The sequence below is a fragment of the Embiotoca jacksoni genome, unplaced genomic scaffold (assembly GCF_022577435.1).
Source record: "Embiotoca jacksoni isolate LCO1_2020_lvr unplaced genomic scaffold, fEmbJac1.0.p SCAF_9, whole genome shotgun sequence".
Classification (NCBI taxonomy): Eukaryota; Metazoa; Chordata; class Actinopteri; family Embiotocidae; genus Embiotoca; species Embiotoca jacksoni.
In genome coordinates, this window is record NW_027185447.1 from 12,395,500 (window position 1) to 12,421,942 (window position 26,443).

A 26,443-nucleotide genomic window follows, 5' to 3' on the forward strand; every position below is an offset into this window, starting at 1 on the left:
AGCTCAACTAAAGGGATAGACAGCCTTTGTTTCACTGATAAAAAAGAGTGAGCATGTAAAAATCAGTTTCTTTTTGAGAAAGTTTTGGTTTGAATTGGTGCTCAGGTTTCTTGAGTCCGAACTGTTTTAGTCACAACACATCACTTGTTGTAACATTCCGACTGTGAGATCCATCTGTTGTGGAGTTCAGCCCCACAATTTAATGCTCATTCCCAGAGTTTTTCCTGTGTGGTCCCATTTTAAGCACCAATCAACACACAGAGAAATGAAGACGAGAGGGAGGCACAAAGTTAAAGGAATTTGCAAAGAGAGAACTTTTCAAAAAGCCCATCTGACTTTGTTCAAACCAGGTCTGAAACATTGTTGATGATGATGATGAAAAAGTGTGACATACATAGGCTACTAAAATATTAAAGTGATAATAATTCAGATCATATATTTATTATTATAATTCTGACTGACATTTTGATGCAGCGTTGTTCTGTGGAATGAACTTGATAATGCAGTTGTTTGAGGTGTTTATTAATATCGGGTTAAATTGTCCATAAGCCTGTATCTCTTGAACAAAAACACATTTTCCTTTGTTCTTGATTTAATTTGCATCTACATTAATACTCACCATTATTTTTAAAGGTCAAATATTTACACATTCATCAATCATCAGTCAGTCTCCTCTCATTTTCAAATGTACCGCTCTGTGCGTCACCGTGGTGCGCCTCAGCCCGTCTGACTCCGTGCTACAGTCGCGTTTCGACGAGGCAACGCGCACTTGCCTGTGTTGACACCAGACGGATATGCGGCGATGCTCTTGCGTGTGAAAGCGTCTGCAGCGGTCTGTAAGCAGCAACGGAGAGATTTGGCCTCCGACAAGAGATTAGGAAGAGGAGGAGGAGGAGGAAGAGAAGGAAGAGAAGCGAGCAGCATCAGTAAAAAAAAAAAAAAAAGCCCAGTATCTTTTGGTCCATCGCGTCCGCTCGGTGGCAGCGGCCCGTCGATTATCAGAGGAAGCCGGGGGCTGGATTTGACATGTCGCAGGGATGTGCTGGTGAGTCGGCTGGTGCAGCAGAGCTCGTATGGAGCCTAGAATAAAAAAAATACATGGCTTTAGAAACAGTCTTTGTGAGCGACGGGAGAAATCATGTAGCCAGCCAACCCGTCGTGTAAATGCCACTGACATATTTTGGCTTTAGACATGTAAATATCGCACATGATTGCCTGCAAAGGCCTAACGATGGATGCTGATAGGCTAATCACCTGGATGGAGGGCTATCTGTGCTGATAACCATGGCGCTGTTTCTTCTTCATCTGTTATTTGAATAGGTAGGTCTCATTTTCTGCCTCAGGAAATTCATCATCATGACATCCCGTGATGAAGCAGGTCGCACAAGTCTTACTGTGGCATGTAATTGTTTGTACAAACAGTAAACTGTGGTAAACTGTGATGTTAGATTAATTTGATCCGCAAGTATCAGCGTCGCTTCCATGCACGCCTTGTGGAAATGTCACAGCTGAAAATAAGCCATTCTAAATATAGTAATTTGTAGCTGCTTGTCATTCCCTGGCTTATTTTAGCATACAGTAGACTACACAGTGAGACAAGTCTGCTGCTGCTGCATTGTTCTTCTGATCTTTTCTTCTTACAGAGAGCTTAATGATGAAAGGAGGAAGAGAGGAAGAAAAGTGGAATGAGTCCTTCCTGGTCCTTGATTGGTTTTAATTACACCCTTACAAAAAAAAAAACAGGTACCCTAAGTGTACACAGATGAAATGCAATAATACCAACAATAAGTAATGTTTTGAAATCAACAAACAGTCATTTTTGTCTTTCCTCTCAGTGTCGTCTGTGGTCAGGAGGTGATGGCAGCCCCAACTGAGCTTCACCACTACTACCACCCATTCCTACAGATGGATGTCCGCCTCCTCCACATCTGAGCCTGCTCTCACCGCTGCCTCCTTCCCCTCCTCTCCTTCTGCCTTTCCTTGCTCATTTCACACCTCTCTCTTCTCCCTCCTCATCCGGCTGCCACTTCCTTTCCGCCCCTCATTTCTCCTCCATCCGCACCTTGAACTTCACTGTGTCTCCACAATCTCCTACTTCATTATGGCGTGCTGTGGACGCTCTCTGGACTCCCCTTGCACACTTGCCTTGCTGGTAGGCTTCCAGTTTGCCTTTGTCCTCTATTTCTCCCTCGGGGGATTCAAAGGCTTGGTGTCTGTCCTGGTGCACACCACAGAGCCTGAGTTTGATTACTCTCGACCTCACGACGTCTACACCAACCTCAGTCATCTGGGAGTACCACCTTCCCCGCCTCGCAACTCTGGCACCGGACTCCCTGCCACAGGACCACCACTGAAAGATTGCCAGATCCCTTCCCCACTGCTGGGTGAGAGAGAGGGTGTTAAATATATGCTATGTAGTGCATGATTATACAGTAAATGGCACAGAGCAAGTGTGTCACTCAGTTTCCTTTCCTTTTTCCAGTTGGACCTGTGTCTGTCCATCTTTCCTCCCCTCTGTCTCTGGACGAGATCAGACAGAGGAACCCGTTAGTGTTACCAGGCGGACGTTATCGGCCTCCAGACTGTGAACCCCGCCACCACACGGCAATAGTGGTACCGTACCGGAGCCGACAGACCCACCTCCGTGCCCTGCTCTACCACCTCCACCCCTTCCTGCAGAGACAGCAGATCCACTACAGCATCTACATCGTACAGCAGGTCAGGTTATTTATTACTGTTTGTGTGTGTGTGTGTGTGTGTGTGTGTGTGTGTGTGTGTGCAGGCTGTCACACACACTGTGTGTCTGGCTTAGAAAAAACACCATTTAGCAGGGGTAATGTTGCTATATTTCTTGTGTTAGAGTGGTGCAGTGATGATGTAACACTGGTATATAGCTGGTGACTTACATGTGTAAATATATTCGCCTTCATGTACTCTAGTTGATTAGGCCTCCAGTCAGGTCTAATCCCAAACTCTGATTACGCTAAACTCTTTGTACCGAAAAGAACAAGAAGTAGGCTTTTTCACTGTAACAAAGACTAAGTTAGTCAAGCACCATTTGTACAGACTAAAGTTTTTAGAAGAGGCCCAAGCAAGCAAATGGTAAATTAACTTTCTATACGTTAAATATGTTTTTCTAAATACGTTACAATGTAAATGTATCAATCTCCCTATGCGTCAGTGGGGGAACGGTACTTTTAACCGAGCCAAGCTGCTGAACGTTGGGGTGCGGGAGGCCCTCAGAGATGAAGACTGGAGCTGCATCTTCCTGCATGATGTTGACTTGCTGCCTGAGAATGACCACAACACCTACACCTGCCACAAGCAGTTTCCCACACATCTGTCTGTGGCCATGGACAAGTTCAGATACAGGTAGGAGCACAGTGTGGATGACTGTGTGCGTGGACGTCTGTAAGAATATGTGCCCTTAGACATTAGTTTCAAGATTGTCCATGATTTGACCCTACCAGGCTGCCGTACCCGCAGTATTTTGGTGGCGTGTCTGCGGTGACCCCAGACCAGTACATGAAGATGAATGGCTTTCCAAACCAGTACTGGGGCTGGGGTGGAGAGGATGATGACATCGCCGCCAGGTAAAGTGGGTGAATGGGGCGGCGGTCCACACCCTGCATTATGACAGAAGGAACAGTAAACTGTGCATGTTGACATGTGAGATGTGCATGGGTGTTTCAGCATCAGAACTTCATGCACTCTCTCTACTTGTATTTCTTCACTTTCTTTGGCTCCACTCATTCACTCTTTGTTCTCATGATTACAGTTTCTGTACCACATGATTTGTTTGACTTTAATTTTATGTGTCCTAGCATCATCTTTCATATTCATGTCTCCTCCCACTGCTGTGGCTTTGCTTTATGTCCCTTGGAGTGGGCTCAGTGGGTATGTTTGCATGGACTAGCTTGAAGATTTGGACTGTGTGCTTCACCAGTTTTCAGGCAGTTTTTAAACTCTTTTCATTTCTATGCTACGGTCCCCTCTCTCCACTCTCTGGCTCCTCTAGCATCTGTTATGACAGGCACTGAATGCAGCAAGAAAATTAAAATGAAAAAGCTTGCACTAATTATTAGAAAAACAACTATATTTCTACCCTACTTTATGTAACACTGCCTTTTGTGCATGATGTTTGCAAAATAAAGTCTATCATATACAGGACATTCACAACATTAGTTACACCATGTTTTGATTGACTTAGATAACTGGAGTGATGCACGAGATGAAAAAAGGGAACCACAGTGTTTTCCACCTCCTATAGGCCATAAAAGTATGTTTTTCACTCACTATCCTGTTAGTTTTCTTTATTTTTCTGTTTTTAAATGTAGCCCCGAGAGGCTAGAAACACCTAGAGACGTGAGTCGTGTTATTGGTGTGAGTAATAGAAAAAATAGCATGAATAGTTAAAAAAACACCGGGTTTGTGACCTTGAAATTAGTTTTCTCAGTTTTATGCATAAGAATATATGAATGAGAGTCTGCTGTTTCTTTTGACTCCTGTTGTGTGCTGCCTACCCAGAGTGCGTCTGTCTGGCATGAAGATTGTGCGCCCTCCAGTGGCCATTGGTCACTACAAGATGATCAAGCACAAAGGAGACAGAGGCAATGAGCAAAATCCACACAGGTACGAATGGAAAAACCCACAAACACACCAAAAATATGTAATGGCATTTATTTCCTTCCTGATCCTCCACTGAATTGGCCCCTTTTTAGGAGGATGTTTTTGAACCATGAAATGACAAATTACATTTCACATTGTCAAACAAACACCTCCTGTACCTCTCTCCTGGCTTCATTCTGATTGTTGGCGACAGGCACCAGAATGATATTGTATTTTCTCTTTCATCCCAGCCTGTCTGTCTCATCTCCAACCATTCACATGTTGAGTTTTTACAGTAATGGTACATGAAACACTTTTGTGCAGGGTTGGCATTTTCCTCTACTCCTTCTGTGGTGCCAAAAAATTGCTCCTGCCTCAGGCAGCAGGTCATATTTTTCAGATTTATTATATCTCACATAATTAAGAACAATCTTGTTTTTTTTAATGTCGACAGCGCTTTATTAACTATAAAGGAGAGGTCTCTTTCATGTGGTACTCTTAAAGGAAGCATTTGACATTTTGTAAAATATGCTTATGGCTTTCTTGCAAAGTGCTGCATGTAAAGATGGATGCCACCCTCAAGTGGCAAAACCTGTTATTGGCAAAAAAAATATCGGAATAACAAATTACCAAAATGTCAACCTATTCCTTTAAAGTTTAAATCTGAAGCACACTCACACACAAACTGTGATATGATGGTTGTCATTCCAGATTTGACCTCCTGAAAAGGACCAGACTCAACTGGCGATCTGACGGTCTTAACTCTTTGACTTATGAGCTGCTTTCCAAAGAGCTGGAGCCACTCTACACCAACCTGACCGTCAACATTGGAGAAGACCCCCATCTGCCCCAGGGCAAAGCCCCCATTCCTGCGAAAGCAACAACCCCTGTGCATCAACGTAGCACCAGCAAGAACGAAGGCACAGACAAACAGGAAAAAAGGCGAGACGGGGCCGTGGCAGCTCATATGACAGTGGCCAAGTCGGTCGGTGGAAAGACACAACATGCCCAGTCAAAGACAACGAATCAAACCACACAGGAGAAAACGGGAGTGATGAAATAAGGTGATGTACAATAAAAGGTCTGCATCACATCTGTAGCATAAAGTGGCTTCCCCCTTTATTTTTATCTGGAAGACAAAGTGGAGGAAAGCAGCGTAGATCCGCTCTGTTGTGGGACTTGAAGTACAGCAGCTTTTTGTGCTCAGTGTAGGTTAGGGATAGTTATGCAATGGATCAAATGAAGAAGCCAGTTTTGTCTACAGGGGTGCGTTCAGAAACACCACTGAGTCACTTCTTCTGGGTTCATCATCCTCGGAATGTGACTCTGGCTCGAGTGACTGACACCAGCCCGTGGTCATGCCCATAACTACACCAGAAGAAGAATGGTGAACCACTCGGTCGTACTCAAACAGTGGTGCACAACTAACTCAATGAACACGGGACGACAAATAGATCAACCTCTGCGCATAGACGTCACAAGGTGTAAGCAACCCACTGTTGCAAGCAGACCTGCACCTTCATTGAGTCTGCTCCCTAAAAAAACTGCTGCTGTCCGTCCACCCCACTCCACGGTGGGTTTGTGTTTCTGTGCCTTCTCTCTTTTATGCGCATTTTATAGACTGGTATAGTTGCTTTTAGACGCTGACCTGGGGTTAGTTTTACCTCTCCTGCCACGCGGGCAACATGAGAACGCAGGGAGCATAAAGCTGATCCTGGATCAGAACAAATTATTTCTTCCGGGACTGCCGTTTTATATTTGTGTGCATTGATCAAGCGCTGACCAACTCCATCGTTATTGGACAATTCTAGAGTTTATATTTATATGGAGAGACTTCTTTATTTGTTTACTGTTTTGTTTTTCTTGTCCTTCCTTACAGTCTGGTGCCTCTCTCTCTCTGACATTTAGTTAATAGACAATCAAACTATATGGGATGATAACTCTGTATCCAACCACATAACAAAATGAGGAAATATTATCATGGCTGTGTTCACGCCTGTCAGATAAACATAGATTTGGCATGATAGTTGTTGTCTCGTTCGACTATACATGGATAGATCTGTGCTTCTGATATTATCTGTGATTTTATTATTTTTCTTTTAGATTAGTCAGGTATGGAAAAAAGCAAACTTGCAGACAATATTGTAGGCACGTGATGACACACTTGCCGGTTTCAGATTGTGTTTTCATTTCTAAAGCACTGTGCATAGATTTAGGTCAGCTTTTACCTGGAGGGCAGACACTGTATTGTATGTTGTGACGGACCTCAGTGCATCTTAAAGCTATAAATGAGTGTTTGCCTCTCCTTGTCCCTCTTCATCCTGAAGCTCTTTTGTCTTGAAAGGAAGAAGACAAGGCAGAGGGGAAACGTGTGTTCGACTGAAACGTAATGCTTTAAGTAAAATTTTGACGGCTGACAAATCAGAGCATGCAAGAAGGTCATTTTTGTCGATCACCTAAAAGCAATTTAATTTCTCTGACATTCATTTTTTTTTTAAATGTCAGCCATATGGAATGTAATGTAGTTCACGGAGGGAGAGTTTATCAGGTGAGCTTAGCAGAGTGGAGGGGGTCTTGAATCTGACTACTCGTAGGTGATAGGATGCCTTGCTGCTATTTGACTAAGGAAACTGTTCAACTAAATATAGCTTAAAGTGACATACTGTAACACCAAGTTTTATGGTGTGGAATTGTTTTATCACACTAACAGGTAATGTATCACTTTTGAATGTATTTAATTTATTGATTTATTTATTTAGAGCTAAGTGTTCAGACATTTAAAGTGATCTTGCATTGCAAATGTGGTTTAAGGGTCTACAAATATTCTTCTCCATTGTAGATCAGACTATTATCCCTTTATATCATATCTCCACATTTCTTATGTTAACATTGTGCCTCATAAAGCCCATATCACTGAGGTATTGAAGGTGTGCTGCTGGGTTATATGTGAGCTCCCTCAAGTGGCACAGTCTGGCATAGCACCAGCCAAGAGGAACCAAGGACTGAATGAAACTGCAGTGTTGTGACATGAATGTTAATCATTAACCTTCGCCATTCACAGGTTTCAGCCAATCAAATCTTAGCATTGCTCTGTGTGTGGGTTTTTTCATCTACGTAGTATCACATGATTGATCCTGCCACCAAAAAGGAGGAGGAACAACTCTCAGAATTGTACTGATAGAAACAAAACCTATATGGTGCAGAGTGTTATATGAATGGATATTGTTTTATAGAAGAAATCTATGTTTGTTATGAAGTATTGTTTTAAACAAAAAGTGCTGTGCAAACACCTTCTCTTGACAGTATACATAGAGAGACGATAAGGCCTAATTTCTTAGCTTTATACAACACGATTATTTAATTGCTTACAAATAGATACTGTATTATCCTCCATTTATCATATTGCCTGGGACAATGCCGACGACATGAAGCAGTGACACAATGAAAGCTTTTAAATACATTATATAATCTCAGCAGATTAATCAGCAAACTGTGTGCTTACCTGGAGATTGTTCTATATTTAATAAATAGGTTAGTTTTTATAAAGAATGTTTTCGCATAAGTGTTGGAAATATATAATGTGTAGTAGAATGCAAATTCAGTAAATAGGATTGGGATTATGGTAACTTTTTTAAAAAATTTAAAATAATTTATTTGATCACGATTTCATTCGGTCATAAAACAACAGACCTTTTAAAGATGTAAATGATGAGAACCACCTGGATAGAGAGACAGGGTGCTTAGGCTCTCATGACTGATGAGATCTGAATTATACATAACATCATTGATAAGGGTGTTAATGCCTGTAATCATTTTAGGTTGCCCTATTTACTGACTTTATGTTGAAGATGAGAGATTGTGTGCATTGTGTGTGAGTGTGTGTGTGCTTGTGCAGAGCAAAGTCAGCAAAAAAGGCAACAGAAACAGTTCAGTATGATGGACAGTATTGTGACAGAAAGCAAATATGTAAACTAATAAAAACACATAATCAAAAATGTATCTCTTTCCATGTTTTCTATGACTAATTTATCAAACATATTTGTGCAACGGCATAAATCTAGAGCCATATTATGCACTACACAACATACTATAAATACACTTCAGTGCTTGCAGTGATGCACTTACCCTCCCACACAACACTCGAAGCCTCTTAATGAATATGGGTTTTAGCATTTTGATTAATGCTGCTACAGCTCAAATACTGTGGAGATCAGATGATCACTCTAGCTGATAGATTTGCAGTCGCACAATATATTGCAATCAACACATGCTGTAGAGCAATTTAAACCAATGCTAACCTGTTACATCACACTGTGTGTTGCAGGACTCCATGCTCTATGTGGACATAAAGAGGAGGATTAAAAAGTTGGATATGAGATCATACCTATAAATAGACAGCAACCGCCAGCTCTGTATGTTCGATCTGTTTCATAATCTAAAATGCTGCATGACTCACCAAGAGAGGGCGAAACACAAACTCCTGACATGGGTCGACAAAAAGAGCACCTTACACCCAATCCCAACGCGGTGCCAACACACATGACACACAACAGCCTTAAAAAGGACCCCAGAGTTAAATTCACCAGCCCTGATACTCTCAACAAACTGGTCATGACAAATTACAAGCACAAATACATTACTGTACTGCTGTTATGGCATGACTGTTATTGAATATACTAAAACATTTTTGTGTTATTTTGTCTACTTGTGCATGATCATCAAATGTATTCAAATTAGATTGACTAAACCAACTCAGTGATATCGATAACATTCACTTAAAACCATGGTGCTCATAACTGCTGCTGTATTTTGCTTATGAACTGAACCTTTTAAGTGCAGGAGGGACCTGACTGCACCACAGGCCTGTCAATCAAACAGGCACGTCTAAAACATGGCTTTTTGAGGTTTATTTTCTAGTGGAAAAAAAAAAAATGTTGACTTTGAATTTCATGAGAAGTTGAAAGGGAGTTTATGGAGCCGGAGGATTTTTGGAGCCAACCTCTAGCGGCACTCTAGTGGTATTGCAGCTTAAGGCACTTCCGCATCGACCTCATTTTTCAAACCCAGAAGCTACGTCCACTTTTATAGTCTGTGGCAAACTGGATGCGACAGTGACCCACTATTGCCTTTTAAGGTGTGGGGTGGTATTACGAGACAGGGCGGTCTGGGGCTGGCTGGTTAGCTTGCTAACTTTAGTAGATATCTCTAGAAAACAATACAGAGATGTCTATGAAATAATTTCTACTGCTATTTCCCCACATTCTGCAGATATTTTTACTTTTAAATTATGTAAACTATCTTACATATTTTATCTTTAATTCATTCATTTTATTTTCTAGCTAAATAATTGTTTCTTACTTTAAATTTATTTATTTATTTATTTTTTGCTTTGTTATACATGTCATGTTCTGTTCTCATTACAGTATACAGAAGAGTTTAATCAGATCGTTGTGAGATAAACTGATACTACTCGTCCATGATAGTGATTTGTGCATCCAGCATGTAATGTTGAACCTAATGTCGCGAGACAGCATAGGGTAATATTGTCTTTTAATGACGTCACACCTGGATGTCTTCTGTGGGATGTTTTGTAATGCTGTCATGCTGTGATGGCAGCAGTGACAGTCTAGTTTGCAATTTCCCTCCAGTAGACTGACACACTGGCCTGCTGAAGCGATCGTGGCAGGCAGACGCAGAAGGCTGAGGCAGCCTTTAGTCACCTCCTGTTACTGTATGGCCTAGGAGACATAGCTGACCTCTCACACCCTCAGCGATACTCCAGCCTTAGCACAAACGCACACGTCACTCACATAAAAACACATGATGCACATTAAATGATATCTCATGTACAAACCATGCCAGAAGGATGCACGTACGTGTAAGTATATCATATTGTTTCATAGAAATAATCAAACAGATCGCTAAATATTAGAGACAAAAAAAACCTCTTCATTTCCTAAAATCTATTTTTTGGAAGGTTGTTTTTTAATTCCCCTTTTCTCAGGTTGTGAGTGTCATTGTGTACCAAATTATTTGCCGACAAAACATGGATTGGAAACACAGGTGGGTAATTTTTTAAATATCTATCTATCTATCTATCTATCTATCTATCTATCTATCTATCTATCTATCTATCTATCTATCTATCTATCTATCTATCTATCTATCTATCTATCTATCTGTCTATCTGTCTATCTATCTGTCTATCTGTCTATCTATCTGTCTATCCATCCATCCATCCATCCATCCATCCATCCATCCACAGTCCATCTAGATTACTTTATTCACAGACTAATTTGGTGAACAAATCTATGGATCCATTAATGGGAAGCTTAACTATTTAAAACTGAAAGTTTTTTTAAGGGGAGGAAATTCAATGTCTGCTTTGAGACAGTAAACAACAGAAGATATAATTTTTTTTCTCTGCAGTCATTTTTTCTGGTGTGAATAAATATCAGGCCTAAAATTTTAAATCAACCATGATAGTAGGTCACAACATTTGGTTATGTAACCACTCTTTCTAAAAATGACCACATCATTGGATTTGGACATAAAAGATATAAGAGGATGGATCATAATCCCGAGGCGTCTCACGTATGGGGCCTAAATAATGAGGAGGAAACTGGATCAGCCGTCAGGCTCGTCAGGGTTAGACCCTCTTTCTCGTCTTATCCCACGGCTGCTCAGCTGCTCCTGTCATCCATATTTGCAGCCTCAGTGGACAATTTCCTCAGCCGCGGGCTCACTCAGTGCACACAACAACACATCAAGTGAATTAATTCTGCTACTGTGGCAGCGCACTGGATATCTAGGTCATGCAGTCGTGGCTGTTTTTTTTTTTCTTTTTGCGGCCACCTAAAGACATGTCAACATCTTCCAATCCTCTACATAACCTGACCTTGACATTGCCAGGTGATTTTCCACAAAGCTTTGTCCGTCTGTCTGAGCCTGCCCCAGACACAGCGTGTTTGTGTGCGCAGGCGCGTGTGCCAACATGCGTGTGGACAAATGTGTGAGTATGCGTGCGTCCCCGTGCGTACGAGTTATTTGTTATTTGGTTGCATAGGTATGATGACGTGTTATGAAAAAAGAACGAGCCGCTGTCTACACTTAGGGCTTGCCTGCGGCTATGAGTGCATGATAGAGAGGAAGAGAAGATAGAGAGCACAGGAGTGGATGTGGGAGGGTGAACGAGTGAGAGGCAGAGGGAGGATGACAGAGAAGGGAGCAGGGTGAGAGGGAGAGGAGATGAGGAGGAGGAGGGAGGGAAGGAGGGAAGGTGCAGCGAGGGGACTGTGACGCACGCTGATCGGCTGTGCTCGCTGCTGATTGGCCACGGTTGCTGCCAGTCATAGGAGCTGGGAGTCAGGCACTGCTAGAAGAGCAGATTATGAAGCGGCGCTCAACCAGCGGCAGTCTCCTCTCATTGTCTCAATGGCTGCACACGCATTCCTCCTCTGCTCCCTCGCCTTGCTGCCCGCTCTCAGCCGGCCCGGGCTCTCCTTCACTGACGAGGAGTTGCTGCCAGGACTTACCTATGACGAAGTGCCTGAAATCATTGACAGAAGGTAAATCCATCTTCTCTATGGCTGTGAACAGAGGTGGTGGGGGTGGGGGGTGGTGGTGGTGGTGGTGGTGTGTGTGTGTGTGTGTGTGGGGGGGGGGGGGGTGCATGCAGGGATGATGGGATGCTGATGTGTTCTCTCTTAGGGTCTTTTTCTTCTCCTTTGCAATCTCTTCGCCACATCTCACCTTGAGTGTGTTTCGGATTGTGAATGCAGGCAGTGTCGGTGTGTCAGACAGAGAGCTGAGCTGCGAGGCTTTGTTTGTCTCAGTCTTGGGGACTGCATCAGACGCTGCTCATCGATCACGGATGGGGCTGTTGTCTCTGTACAGTAGTGCTGGTCTTGCAGGAGGGAGCTAAATAAGGCTAGGGCTGTGGGCCTATAGGAGAGACATAGAGAGGGGGGAAAGGCGAGAGGAGAGAAGGTACAGGGGAGCAGCACGGAGGGAAGGTAAACAAGGATGGGACAGGGAGGAAAGGAGAGGATGCTTCAGGGATGGTCTGCTGGGGTCTGTTTACCGATGCAGTCATTGAAAGAGAGAGAGAGGGAGGGTGAGACAGGCAGAGTGGAGGAGGGAATTCAAGCCGGCCATGTCTGCATAATGCACATGCAGTCCTGCAGGTCAAATCTGGATAAAATATTCAGGGCTCCAACCTAGGGGCACTCACAACAGTGTCACAGGGACAGGACTGAGCGGGCAGCCAGGCCCTTTGGTGGCACCCGTTCCTGCCTGCTTACAGAGACATCACAGCAAATACCTATAATACTGTGCCAAAGCCATGTAAGGCTCTTGAAACTATGCCAGGCATGATGGCTCACACAATCCTCTATAGCGCAAAAGCTTTAAAGCCATAATATACTGCAGTTTCTGATTCAAGGTTCTTTTATAATTGTTTGGATGATTTCCCTTGTTATTGCACTTTCAGCACAGTAACACACTTCAGAGGATGAAAGATTATTACTGGCATGCCTTCATTTATCCCACAACTAATATTATCTTCACACATGTTTGTAAGTCTGGGGCACAAATGACTTGGATTTAGGATTCAGTGTTGAAACTCTCGTGGGAATGCTTTGCTCTGACTCAATTCAGGGCTGTGAAACTCTTGACAGATCCACATCTTGACTTACCACAGTCCCACCGACAGAAACAGGCTACATTCATTTCTCCTGGGGTTTTGAGCCTATTCCCTGGATCAAACTTTGTGCGTAACTCTGCAACGTAACAGTTCCAGTCCCCAGTCACAGCTCGGGTCTCATCTCTGACACACTCCAAGATGCTGTTACATAAGAGCAGCTTTTTATGCCTTCAATTTCAGAGACCTTGTAGTATGCATCACATTGGATAGAAACGTAGAAAGAGAGCTCCTACTGCTAAAATCTGTGTGCCAGATATTATGTGTTAAGTGACGCGGGATACTATTACAGATACTATGTGGGACTAGACAAAGATTGATAGTCAAGAGCATTACAATATTTTTGAAAAATAGTAGCCACAGTAAACTTACTTCATAATTATATATATATATATATATATATATATATATATAGCCTTAACAACCCCATTCATCATCATCTAAATACTTTCTAGGAAACTATGTTAGAAATATTCAAGATATCTAAGAGACGTCTACCTGTTAAAAACAAAATATTGCAGTTCATAAAAATCCAAAATAATTTGACAAATCTTTCGTGTTTACATAATTTTATATAGCTCTAATAGTCTCTAAAGTAGGCCAAGTAATATTTATAAAACAATCTAATATTATCCAAATTTGGGTGCAGACTTCACCTCACTCGCCTGGGCAGAATTCCCAATGAAATCCAGTGTTAACATAAATTTCATAACCTATTACACAAGTCACTTGCTAAAGGTATGACCCAATTTCTTGAGCCTGCTACAACACACTGCGATTACATTGTAGCATTCACACTATCCAATGAAAAATGGCTACTGACAAGTTTATGAAACTAAATGGGATCAACACATTAGTCCAAGAATTGTGTTTCTTTCCATATTAGGACAAATTTATTCTCGAGCCACAAAATACTAATGTAAAATTTTTTAAAGAAAAAAAAGATGACAAATACAATATGCTTCAAAGCCACTATGTGCACTCACTCTAGCATATGTGTTTTCTCTGGTTTGTTGATCAATAAGGCTTCACTCTGTATAGTCAACATGCACTTAAATGTTTCTTAAAACTGTTAAACTCAGACCAACAGACCCAAAAATAGACAGGTTATCGGTCAAGAATTCGATTTCTAGTGGAAAATTGATCCCTGATCCCGATTTAAAACAAAGATTAAAGTGGTTAAAAGCCCATCAGCTAATTTTGGCATTATTCTCGTATTACTTAACTTCATAAAAATGTGTCCACTGTTTATTTTCTGGACAGATTCAGAAACCAAACTTAGTGAGAAAAGATCAAGCCAAAAGATATACGTGCAATTCCCTGTTTGAATGCAGTCACAATGTTTGTCTGCCAGCGCAGACGCATTTGAGCTCAGAGGAGTAGGATGATTTAGTCAACTCTAGCACTTGACATCAGGTCAAATTTGAGGCTGTAATCAAAGCTACACAGAAATGGCAGCAAAGCTCTGAGCGGCATCTTGGTAAACTCCTAATGTTTAATCTCTATTAATAAATCTATTAATAGGCCAGCACCTGCACAGTGTGGGATTTAGACATGTTTTCCTGCCGTATCAGGGACACCGTAATTTCCACAGCAATTGATTACTTTTTAATGAATGAAATTAGAATATATTTTACATAAAAAAATAATACCGTTTTTGAGATTAACGTTACCCTGCAAAAGTAGTTCTTCCTGTCCATTGTGAAATACAATCATAGTTGGGGTTGAAATTTCATGTAGGCATAATACAAGGAAATATGAGTACAAGAACACAGAAGATCACTATAGTCTGGTACACAATTGATATACACAAATACTGATTTTAGGCTTAGAAACCAAAATCTAATGGATAAAAAGGCCTAAACTTATTTTCTAAATATTACATTTACTTCATTTTTTTAATGAAAATTCTAAAAATGAACCATAGAAAACAGGTTACTCCACATAAAACGGACTCCCCAGCACTATCCTCCTCTTCTAGAAAGTAACAGCTTGGATGGACTGATCGTGGTTTACAGCGTCTGAGTGCAGTGGCTCAGCAGCCTTTGTTAGCAGAGGCTGACCGGACTTGTTTACAAGTTTAGGTAGCATGCACCACACCTTTTCTCTGCACAGCAGCGCACAGCACAGGCACCGATGAGGGGTTAATAATGAGCTAGTTATCTGCGGCTTGAATAAGGATGTCCAGTCAGTCAAAATGTATTTATTGATTGTTGTTAATATTTAAAATTCAGACACTCATAACATCATCATTATATATTTAGGTTGATCTTGTACTCTTAATGTGGGCATATGTCATGTGCAGGTGCATGTTGGTACACTTGTGTGCGCACATATTTAAAGATAATATGTGAAAGGAGCGAGGTGAGCCAAAGGAGTGGCTGGCTTTGATTATATAAAGGGCCTGTTCAGCACCCAGGCACCGTGTGATAGGCTGAGCCAATGATGAGGCCGCAGCAGTCCTGGGTTGCTGAAATCGCGAAACTGGCACAGGAACAAACGTCTGGGCTTTAGTTAGCACTCACACACTCACACTCGCACAGACTCCTCTGGCCCCTGTCAGCCAGCTGAGGCCTGGGTATAGGTGTACAGGGAGAACTGCTTGTCCACTTGCAGTTGATTTGGTTTGTAATCACTGACTGTAGCTGTGTACTCTTACAGAAATTCATAAATATGTAAATTAGATATGCAATTTAGAAGGTTTGGGAGATTTGTTAACGGTTGCCCAGCCATAAGATCATTAATGTCTCACATACAGTATCAAGGCAGGTTGTAGGTGAGCACCATCCAAGTATCTAAAAGTATCTAAAAGGGTTTGGTCACAAGCTGCCAAAAGTGTAGTGCTTTTGGCAGCTCTTTTATATAGTCATGCTTACCCAGCATTCAACTGGGCAGATGTAAATATTTGGATTTACCATATACATAAACTCTTCTATTGTTTCTGTACATGCAGTAAACACACACGCACACACACACACACACACACACACACACACACACACACACACACACACACACACACACACACAAACAAACACACAAACACACAAACACACACAGACAGGCACATATTTATCAAGGAGTCACACGCATGCTTGAGTGTAGGCTGAAAAGCTTGTTTACTGGGAATGACAGTATATTATTTCCTTCTTCATCAATCACATTTCACAGACATCATCATGAAGCCATCGTTATCTGTTCAGTTGGGTTGATACTTAATTTGAATTTTTTTGATTAATTGCAAAGGTGCACCTGCTTACTTCACAGCTGTGTGGCCAGGACAGAGTCTGCAATGAGTAGCCTGCATGTTGTCTTCCATGAGCTTATCTTATTGCAGAGATTGATCCTGTGTATGAAACCATCTGTTTTACTCATTGACTTGACAAAACAAGGCCATCCAAACCTCATAGCAGGACTTAACACGGATTTCTGTCTAACTTTAATTAAAAATATGTAGATCATAACTGAAGAAGAATTTTTCCAATAACCACAAAACAAATCTACAATCAGGTCAACTCAATGCCGACTAATGGTAGAACTGTAAACAGGGCAGGTCACTATTTGACACTGGTTCCAGAATGATAAAAGACAAGAAAAAAAATAAATCCCTTAGTCTGATCTGACAACATGGCCAACCGCCTTGGCATGGTTGTTTAGAGCAATGCACATTGATTGGCCAACGAGAGGCGGTGCCAACCAATCAAAAAAAGCTTGAAAATTTGAGCATATATTGCCAAATGAATGGAGCCTGTCTAGATGTAGGCAGAAGGCATTCCTGTGCAAAGAAATGATGCAAAGCCGCAGAACAAATATTATAATCTAAATAAAAGATTTTTTTATTGAAAAGAGTATTTTGAGATGTAACACCCTGTGTAACATTTTGAGTATTAACTTTTGACAGATTACAGTTACATCTATTTTGTAATTCAAATACAAAAGTGGTTACTCTCCAACGGAGATCATAAATCCAATAAACAAAAGTCGAGTAAATAAGTCTGACAAAGACAGAAAGTTGTTTATACTCTGTTAAATTTCATGAAGAAATGCCAGTTCACAAACTGAATAACATTCAACTGCTACGTTTGGCCTGTGGAATTTAACTGTCAATGTCCATGGTCAAAGTTCAAACCTACTTGTCCTGACTACACTAAGTCACAATTTCAGAGGTCAGTTCTAATGCATTAATGAGTACTTGAACTGTCTCGAATGCTGCAGGCTCTGACATCATTCCTTAATCTCTTCATCTTGTTCAGGGCCTACGTCCCTCCATATTTGGGCTCCAATGGACCTGGCCCGTGTTTACCACTAATCCTAATCCATTTGGCACTGAACTACACAATATTGCCCAGGTGGAGACTGCAGCATACGGGTAGATAACTGCTCCAGACTGCTGGCACTGATACGTCTGGCTCTAACTCAGCCTTAAAGTAATTTACCAACATAGAACCTGCTAATTCTTTCTCATTTGTTTCCGGCTCACCTTGGTTTGTCCTGTAGCTGTATTATAAATGTACCCTGAATTTTTTTCACAAATAATAATACATTTTAAGAAGCGGAATTGCCATATTCCTTTTTATTACCAAATGTAGGTTGGAGCTGTTCTTCAGCGACGTCTTACAGTAAATGGGGCAGTTCCACCAGCGTCTGTGTTTACCATCGGAGAGAAACACTCGTCACAGCTACTGACTGGATTTTGTGTGTTTAAATTTAGTCTAAATATTCAGGTCATCTTCAGTCTGCCTTCTAAAAGGGCCTTTCCTACAAGATCACAGCATCGGTATTCAACTAAAGATAACAAAGACAACATCAGTTAAGTTCTTTACAAATATTGCTTTTGCTGTGCTGCAATTCATAAAAAGTTTTGAAGCACTTATGGCCAAAGCTGAGAAACAGATTGAAGTGATGCCAGGTGAAACAAAAGACAGATATTAGAGGTCATACCCACTCCCACAGGTTTTAGGGTTTACCTTTTACAAGCCCATTATAACTGCCATTTGTATAGAGATTAGTGAGCAGACTCAGATGATTGGTAAGGACAAAACAGGACAGACCTCCATAGAGCATAGAGTGGACCATCACGACAAGCAAAGCTGGCCAAGTCAGAGCCACTCAGTAAGCCCATTGGCGTATTACGTCTTTGATTAGATCAGGATTAGCTTCAAGAAGTGCACGCTATATGAGGTTTCGTTTGACTGCAAATAGGACAGCTCGGGAAAACGTGACAAATTGTCCTTTGTGGAAAATGGTCAGTCCCATGTCAAAGTTTGGCCATTAGTAAAAGTAATTTACTACACAAAGACTGCATTAATGCAACATAGACTCAGAGACAATCTACTGACTTTGTAAACTGGTGTTGAAATTATGTGCACAAAGAGCACGGTACAGCTGTATACTCTGTGCAGTCCAATGTTAAAAGTTGATGTATGTTGTAAAATGTACAAACATATATATCAAATTAAAAGATTCCCTCTCCTTGCTTCTTTGAAGATGCATGGAAATAATCTGCTTTGAATAATATTTCCATAAAAAAAAAAAAAAACTTTATTTTACTTTAGAAATTCTTAAAATAGCATTTGCATGTCCCTGTGCATTAAAACAAATACAAATCTATGAATATGCAAATATTTTCCACTTCCAAATTACTGGATACAAGTATGTCACTGAAATCCATCTTCATTGTGTCTAGCATTCATATACATCACATGATTGGCTTCCAAACTAGTTATGGTGTCACACATCCTTCTCGCATGTTGACTGTACATTTTAGGCAAGCAAAGATAAAATGTCGAGTTTCTATTATCCAACTCTGAACAAATAAACATAATTCTATTTAGTGAGCATCAACAGTTTAAGTAAAGTTACATTGACCAAACAAAAAATTTTAAGTGGAGGGGAGCTTTACATGTTTTTGTATGACCAATATTCATATTCTGCTCACTTTCATGTATAACTAATGCAACAATACATCTATTTGCTATGTTTATATAATGTATGGTTAGTTTTATATATTTTATAAATGGCATTCCGGACACAAAACATGTAATTTATGAGCAACTTAAAAACAAATAGCTTTATATCTTGTATTTAACCCAACACTTATTTAGTAGCAGAATAAACACACTAAAACCTTGAATAAAAGGTCTATAAAACATGCATAAATATAACACTAATTAAAAACCTATTAAATTTGTATTACAATTCTTTTTTTTCAGTCATAATACTCTCTAAAGTGTTTTATATTCAGTAGACTAGCCTGAGCTGTTTTTTGTTCCTGTGTGGTTGCTGTAGCTATAAACAATGAGCTTTTCCTGTGTAACAGATAATAATGCTGTACATGTTATGCAGCATCATCATCAAAAAAAAAAGGAAAACCTGCAACATTTTCCCGCATGTTGTGATCGCAAGACCTTATTGTGTCTTCTGTCTTTTCCACAGCAAAGAGAACTCCAAACAAGTAACAAGAGTCACATCAAGTAAGTAATAAATCTGGTGTGACACAAGGCCTGATTCAATCAGACCTGCCATGGTAATGTTGAAGTTGATGTGTTGGATAGATGGACCTGACAAATGCATTTCCCCCTTAACGCTGGAGATGTATTTGCTTTGCTGTAATGGAATCAGATTTCAAAGTGTGGCTTATGTGTGGTCTATGCACCTCTGTGGGATGAAGTGTGGCTATATTTAGGCACTTTGACACAAAGGCAGAGGAAATGATGGAAACATTCTTTTAAATTATACGCTGGCAAAACATATGTTTCTGGAACAAGATGAGCAATATTTGTAAACACTGAACAATAGTACCATAACTGAAATAAACTGCTGATGAGTCAGTGATGACGCAAAACAACTGGAAATAGATATGAGCCTGAGCAATGAGGTGCACGCAGCGTCTCTTTGTGCTTGTGTGTGTGTGTGTGTGTGTGTGTGTGTGTGTGAAATTGTCTGAACTTTTATGATTAGGTTGCAATCTGCAATGCAGCATTGCAATCGGTTTAATATGTATACTGATGTAATCTCTCACGATGCGGTAATATGCACACATTCCATGTTTTCAGGTCAAGATGGGGAGTTCGGCTTAGATAGCGAAGAGGTTATTTTGACGCCTGAGGAAGAAAACCCACTCAGGAGAATACTGCAGGTACAGTCTCTCTGTTCTTCCCTCGCAATCTCCACCATCAGCTCCCTCTCCCTTTGTGCGTACATACGAGCACACACGCACTGGAACACACCGCGATGCACGCAAACAAAACAGAGCATGCTCACTCAGCCACACTGCATGACCTTGGATGTGGGAATATTGTTAGTCTCATATTCACCAGAGGTAAAACATCTTTGCCACCCACACACAGAACCACTGTGACTGAAAATTCTGTAAAACCACATGCTCTAACAACTGATGCATCCAGGCACAGTTATATTAACTGATTTCTTGCAGTAAGTTTTGCCAAATTACTGTAGTTAATATCGTAGGTTTTAAACATTTTGGAAATGTTCCTTTCAATCACAATACCCCACATATCCAAATCTTATTCAAATAATTAGGATTAAACAGAATCACTTAATAGATGCTGTGACTACACCTTTACATGTGTTGTAAATTAGTTTTGGATTATTTTAAATGCCCTACAGTGACATGCAGCCTTTGAGAAAAGCGATTAAAAAGCCAGAGGGGGCCGTTTCTATCTGAACACTACAGCCAATGCAGTGAGATACCACACCATTACATGCAAATTCAGAAAGCTCCTGTTTTCTATGCACAGTTCCCCCCTCATTTTGAGATTCGCTGAACTTTACACATAACTGACATTTTATGATCATGATGACACACTTAAGAGAGAGGTGATTTTTAAATTGCCCTTTTGAAATTAAATATCACGGCATGCATAAAAGGGAGGCACTCTGGCTTGTACACCAAAGCAAGCTTGCTTGGTGTAGAATAAATCACAAGCTGGTAGGTGGTGATATACTCATATGACACTGACATATGCTCTACACGAGGCACGATGACAGAGATTGGCTGCATATACTGAGATATAGGATGACTTCAATTTATGGTCTGTGTCCCCACTTCTATCAGTTTACACGTGGCCTTCATACATTTTGACCATTTGAGGTAAACTTTGAGATGATAAATGTAGAAATGATCAATTCAGAATAAGAGTGCACAAATGCACAGTTTGTTTTGGTCTTTGTAATGCTAAATACTTTATTTTAAGCCTCCTACTAAAAACAAAAACAAAAAAACATTACATTATAGTCAGATTATCCCACAATGCTTAACTAAACTCACAAAAAGGCAAATCAGCAGTTCAATTCCAAATTTTTAATTTGGCTTGTCCGATAATACAAAAAAAAAGTATTCATTCAGTATTCATTAACTATTTATTAAACACTTCTTTAACAGAAACTGTGACATTTGACAATTCTTCAGGATCCGCAAAACCCTCAGGGTACACAGCTTTAGTCGGCCATATCGAGCCCTTGAAATGGGGTACAGTTTACAAGTATTCATAAAAAAAGACAAACTCTAGAAGTCAGTCAAACAATGCAAAACTGCTGTGGCCCACACTTTGGCTGCAACTGCAGTTTTTTTTTTTTTTTACTGCTCCTGTGCTTAATCACCCTCTTCATATGTTTGCAGCCTTTCAACTGGCATCATCCTGGGATGTCTCACAGTAAGAGGAAGCTGCTCCAGTCTCTAATGGGGCCTTATGGCCCACTGAGTGTGTCTTACAACGGGAAGACCTGCATTCTGTTTAAGGCAAAGCGCCTGGCAATCCGCTACAGGAACCACACTTTTATTGATCTGACTGAGAGGGTCTTCAACCCCAACTTGCCCGTGGACACTAAAGGCTCCATTTGCACCAAGGAGAAAGCCACGTGAGTCACTCTGAACAACTTGTGCTCAAGGAATTTCTTTTGGTTTTTAATGGTGTGAAAAACACTCATCTATATCTACAACCTACCTATCAGACAAGGAATTAGGAATAAAATGGTCTTAAAAATCTAAGTACAACATTTAAAAGAGAGAAGTGGTTCCTATGAATCACTGTGTTAAAAGTTTTAATATTTGTGTTTTTGTTCTGCCGCAGGCTTTCATTAAGGTTTGGTGACGTGGAGGACTTGCGGGGTCTAGTAATCAGGTAGAATTCACATGCTTACTTCAAATATTTTCACAGATTGACCTTTTAAAAAATAGATATCCACCTGAAACCTTTCGTTTATCACTTTGAGCAGTCCATTATTATATCAGAATATACAGCATATAGCTTACAAGTGCACATTAGTGGACTGAGCTGTCACTAACTGTGCTGTCTTCTCCACCAGGCTTCAGATGTCCAACACATTTTATGAGGCAGCTGGTCAAAACTGGTTTACACTAGATAGCGTTCACATCCACTACAACTGGACCCAGGAGGCGACGTTCAACGCCAGCGAGGTCTACGCTCCTGCCACTTCATCCTACCATTGCCAGCACGTCAGCAGCCTGCACAAATATGACACCCTGCTAGTGCCCAGCTCCCACACTGACACATCCGCTAACTGGCACATCACTTTCACTGATTTCCAGGTACACTGTCACACGCGGGGCACAGCTTTTGTTGTGTAACTCTTTTAATTATGTGTGCACATTTCACTGCTATATTGCAGTCTTTCCCCCTTTTTCCCTACATGTGTGCATGTGTCTGTATGTTAGCCATCTACTTCCTTCTGTGTTTGGCCTGTTTGGCTGTCAGTCAGTAATTATGTCTGTCAGTTGACCATCTGTTTGGCAGTCTATCAATCTGTCTGTACCCTGTTTGGTTAGCCATCTGTGTCAACCTGTCCGGTGTCTCTGTGCTTGGTAAGCCCAGGAAAGAGCCAGTTGCCCTGTTTAGTTCAGCCTAATCTCATCTTTCTGCCTTCTCTTTGCTCTTCCAGATCCAGGCCTTCAACGTGCAGTCAGACAAGTTTGCATCGGCCAGTGACTGTGCCACTTTCCTGACGCCAGCCATCCTGATGGGGTTGGTGACATCGTTGATCCTGCTTCTCGTCTTAGCCTACGCCCTGCACATGGTGGTACACCTCAAGCATATCGACCGCTATGAGGAGCACAAAGCCACCGTGTACTTTCCTCGTAGTCCAGAGGCCGAGTTACCAGACAAAAACAGCCTGTGAGGGGGAATGAAGAGCCGGAGGACGGCAGGGGAGAGAGGGAGAGAGAAAGCTGAGAAGCAAGGCTGAGGAGAGTGCAAGTGACTACAAGAGTGAAAAAGTATCCTCCACTGAATATTTGTTCAACAAAATGACAACTTTGCCTGTTCATATGAAAACCTTCTAAGTCTTAACTACTTTAAGTAAATGCAGACCGTGGTTGGATACTTTTTCTTCTTTCCTCATTGACCTGCATCTTGGCATCCATTTTTTCAATAAGGCCTTTGGATGTTCAAGCGTCTCCCAGAGACAGCTCTTGATCCTAATGTCAAAGGTCAAGGTCAGTCCCAGGGCCCTGAAGGACAGCAATGTATACCGATCTTTACCCCAGCCAGCCATTAAAACCACAACAGAGTAGCAACTGTGGCTAATACAGCTACCATCAGATGCTCCTGCTTAAATATGTGTATTACATTGTCTTTCCAGCTTTCATTACAGCATACTTTGTCTAATACTGCTGCAAGAAATATATACTTCAACCAGCCAGTTTTATAGCTGAGATAGCTGTATTAGCTGCATGGCGTTAAAAGGCCGGTCTACTTGGGCTAGCACAGTGATTCCTAATAACAAGGATTACAGAGTGTCCTGGATGAGTTGCAGCTTAAAATAATCAGATAGGGCACAAAGTAGAAGGAGCTTGAAAAGCTTTGGGGTGTAAGCAAAGGGAAGTATTGGGAACCACTGGTCTAGCATCTGGCTGGAGTGAATGGACCAACACTACTGGCCCTTCAGAGTCTCTGGTGTCTCACCCCCATCCCTGAACAAGACCGCTGCTTGGGACTTAACTGTGAAATGGCCTTTTACAGACCAGCCAGACGAAGGGGGTTCTACAAACTAGCACAACATTTTGTTAGTTGCGAAAGCACTAACAACAAACTATCAAAGATTACACAAGGAACTATGCTGCACAAGACGGCCCACAAGTCTGAGGGCATGGCAGGAACGCGGGTCTTGGAATGAAACAACTCTCTGAGAGTCAGTCGTGTGAACAAGGGAGGCCATGGGTCCTCCCTCCACACCACTGGATTTGACTGCCAAAGTGAAGCTACAATGGAGTTGTCGTAAAATACGGTGGAAGACGGAGTGAGACAATGTGAAAATGAAAGCTAACCATTACAGCTATGTACAAAACAAAAAGCATACATGTACAGAAGTGTCACTCTGCGGAGGTCTTTTTTTTATATACAATGTAATCATGAAATACTATTAGGTACAGGATGACTATGCTAATCCTTATAACCAAAAGGATATTCAAAGCTGTAGATACATTAAGATCTCTATACGATCATAGCTGTTTACTATCTTCAAATACTGCACAACTAATAAACATAGGTACAAGTAAGACATTGTGCTACGAGGACTGGTGAAAGTATCAATGCATATGATTTTTTCTACAAAGGAGTAACATATTCCACTGTCTGTCTGTCTGTTTGTTTTAAGCTGGGCCAGACAATGTAAGGTCCAGTTTCATCTAACTGTAAATTACAGTAAAATTCCTACCATAGAAGGACGATACTATGGAATGCCGTCCGCCCACTGGGACTTATAGATGCCATTATTATGCCAGAAGCCACACTAGCAGCAGTAACAGCATCAGTAAGTCATTACTACTGATAAAAACACTCAGCATGACAGTAAATAGATATCTTAACATTCGATATGGCAGTTCTGTCAATCTGTAGCAGTGTGAAATGTGTTCTTTGGTCATAAATGTATCCTGCAAACTATGAAATGATTGGAGACAGTTTGTCCAAGGACCAACTGATGTAGATTGAACAATAAATGATATTCAGAGGAAAAGGGTCTGCTGTGTTAAAGTAGTTTGTTGCACTTACACAGGCACAGTGACCACGTATTCTACTATATACCAAACCTGTTTCAGTTGCCGAATGTGGTTCCAAACATTTTGCTAATTTTGTGAACGAGGTCCAGCTCTGCTCTTTCGCCAGCTCTTTGTCCTCTCCTGAGTGCCATCTCTCTCCTCTCTCTGACCTAAAATGTCAGTACCTCTGTCTGGGTGGTACGGTTTACCTGCCAGCAGCTGTCCAATCAAACACCTTCATGCATACTTCATAGGCACTCACAACCACATGATGATTTGTAATGTCAAACCAGAGCCCCAATGTCATCTCTCTTCTTTAGTTGATTAAATGCATGACCTAACAATTTCTATGCTGCACATTTTTACTTACACATAATATTTTAAAGGATTTTTTGCAAATTTACTTGCCTTACTGAAACACAATGTCATACAAAATGTTTACCTGACAAGATTTGGCAATATAGGCCTACTTATTATTTTCTTCATGATATGTTTACAGGACACTGGGCACTTTAAAGAAGAAGAGGAGAAGGAGAAATGAGCCCTAAAATATTGTTTCCATACATCAGTTGAGATGTTTGACAACAATGCACAAAGTAGCTGAGATGTTTCAAATTAATACAAAAAAAAAAAAAAATCGAGATAAACCAAGTAAAACCCTTTGAAAAGTCATGATTGTGTTATACTGAGACATCTAGTGGCGAGATACTTGCAAGTACCGCTTGACCTTAACGGCTGTATTCAAGAACAGTGTGTAGGATTTAGTGACATTTATTGGTGATATTGCATTTTTAAGCTTACTGAATACCTCTTGTCCTCAGAACCCACCCCACCCTCCCCTTCCAAGCGTGAATCTACAGCTACTCGCAAAAAAAAAAAATCACGAAAGGCTCTCTCCAGTACCAGTGTTTGGGTTTGTCCCTTCTGGGCTACTGTAGAAACATGGCGTTGCAACATGGCGGACTCCACGAAAGAGGACGTAATTTACAGGTGACAAAAACACAACAATTCCTAGTTTCAGATGATTATATACTAATAAAAACGTAGTTATAAAATATATAAAATTAAACATAAATAGAGTTAATATATAAAATAAGCAATACCCATTTTAAAGGCGT

General features: G+C 41.0%; 2 protein-coding genes across 3 annotated transcripts; both read left to right on the forward strand.

Annotated features, from left to right (window-relative positions):
• Positions 1 to 737: 737 nt before the first annotated feature.
• Positions 738 to 8,603, forward strand: b4galt3 (UDP-Gal:betaGlcNAc beta 1,4- galactosyltransferase, polypeptide 3). 2 transcript variants are annotated; one of them, XM_069140580.1, is made up of 8 exons: positions 738 to 1,045; positions 1,644 to 1,743; positions 1,836 to 2,384; positions 2,483 to 2,718; positions 3,182 to 3,372; positions 3,471 to 3,593; positions 4,528 to 4,632; positions 5,320 to 8,603. In XM_069140580.1, exons 3-8 carry the CDS (start codon positions 1,910 to 1,912, stop codon positions 5,669 to 5,671), a joined length of 1,482 nt encoding a protein of 493 aa, XP_068996681.1. In that variant the 5' UTR covers positions 738 to 1,045; positions 1,644 to 1,743; positions 1,836 to 1,909; the 3' UTR covers positions 5,672 to 8,603. The 2 variants fall into 2 exon arrangements, with proteins under 2 accessions (XP_068996681.1, XP_068996680.1); XM_069140579.1 differs by lacking the exon at positions 738 to 1,045 and adding an exon at positions 1,078 to 1,320.
• Positions 8,604 to 11,955: 3,352 nt separating this feature from the next.
• On the forward strand, positions 11,956 to 25,306 carry atp6ap1lb (ATPase H+ transporting accessory protein 1 like b). The gene is made up of 7 exons (XM_069140960.1): positions 11,956 to 12,176; positions 19,745 to 19,782; positions 20,365 to 20,447; positions 21,951 to 22,189; positions 22,402 to 22,452; positions 22,637 to 22,880; positions 23,231 to 25,306. The coding sequence occupies exons 1-7, from the start codon at positions 12,043 to 12,045 to the stop codon at positions 23,465 to 23,467; spliced, it is 1,026 nt and encodes a 341-aa protein (XP_068997061.1). The 5' UTR covers positions 11,956 to 12,042; the 3' UTR covers positions 23,468 to 25,306.
• The last annotated feature ends 1,137 nt before the right edge of the window (positions 25,307 to 26,443 follow it).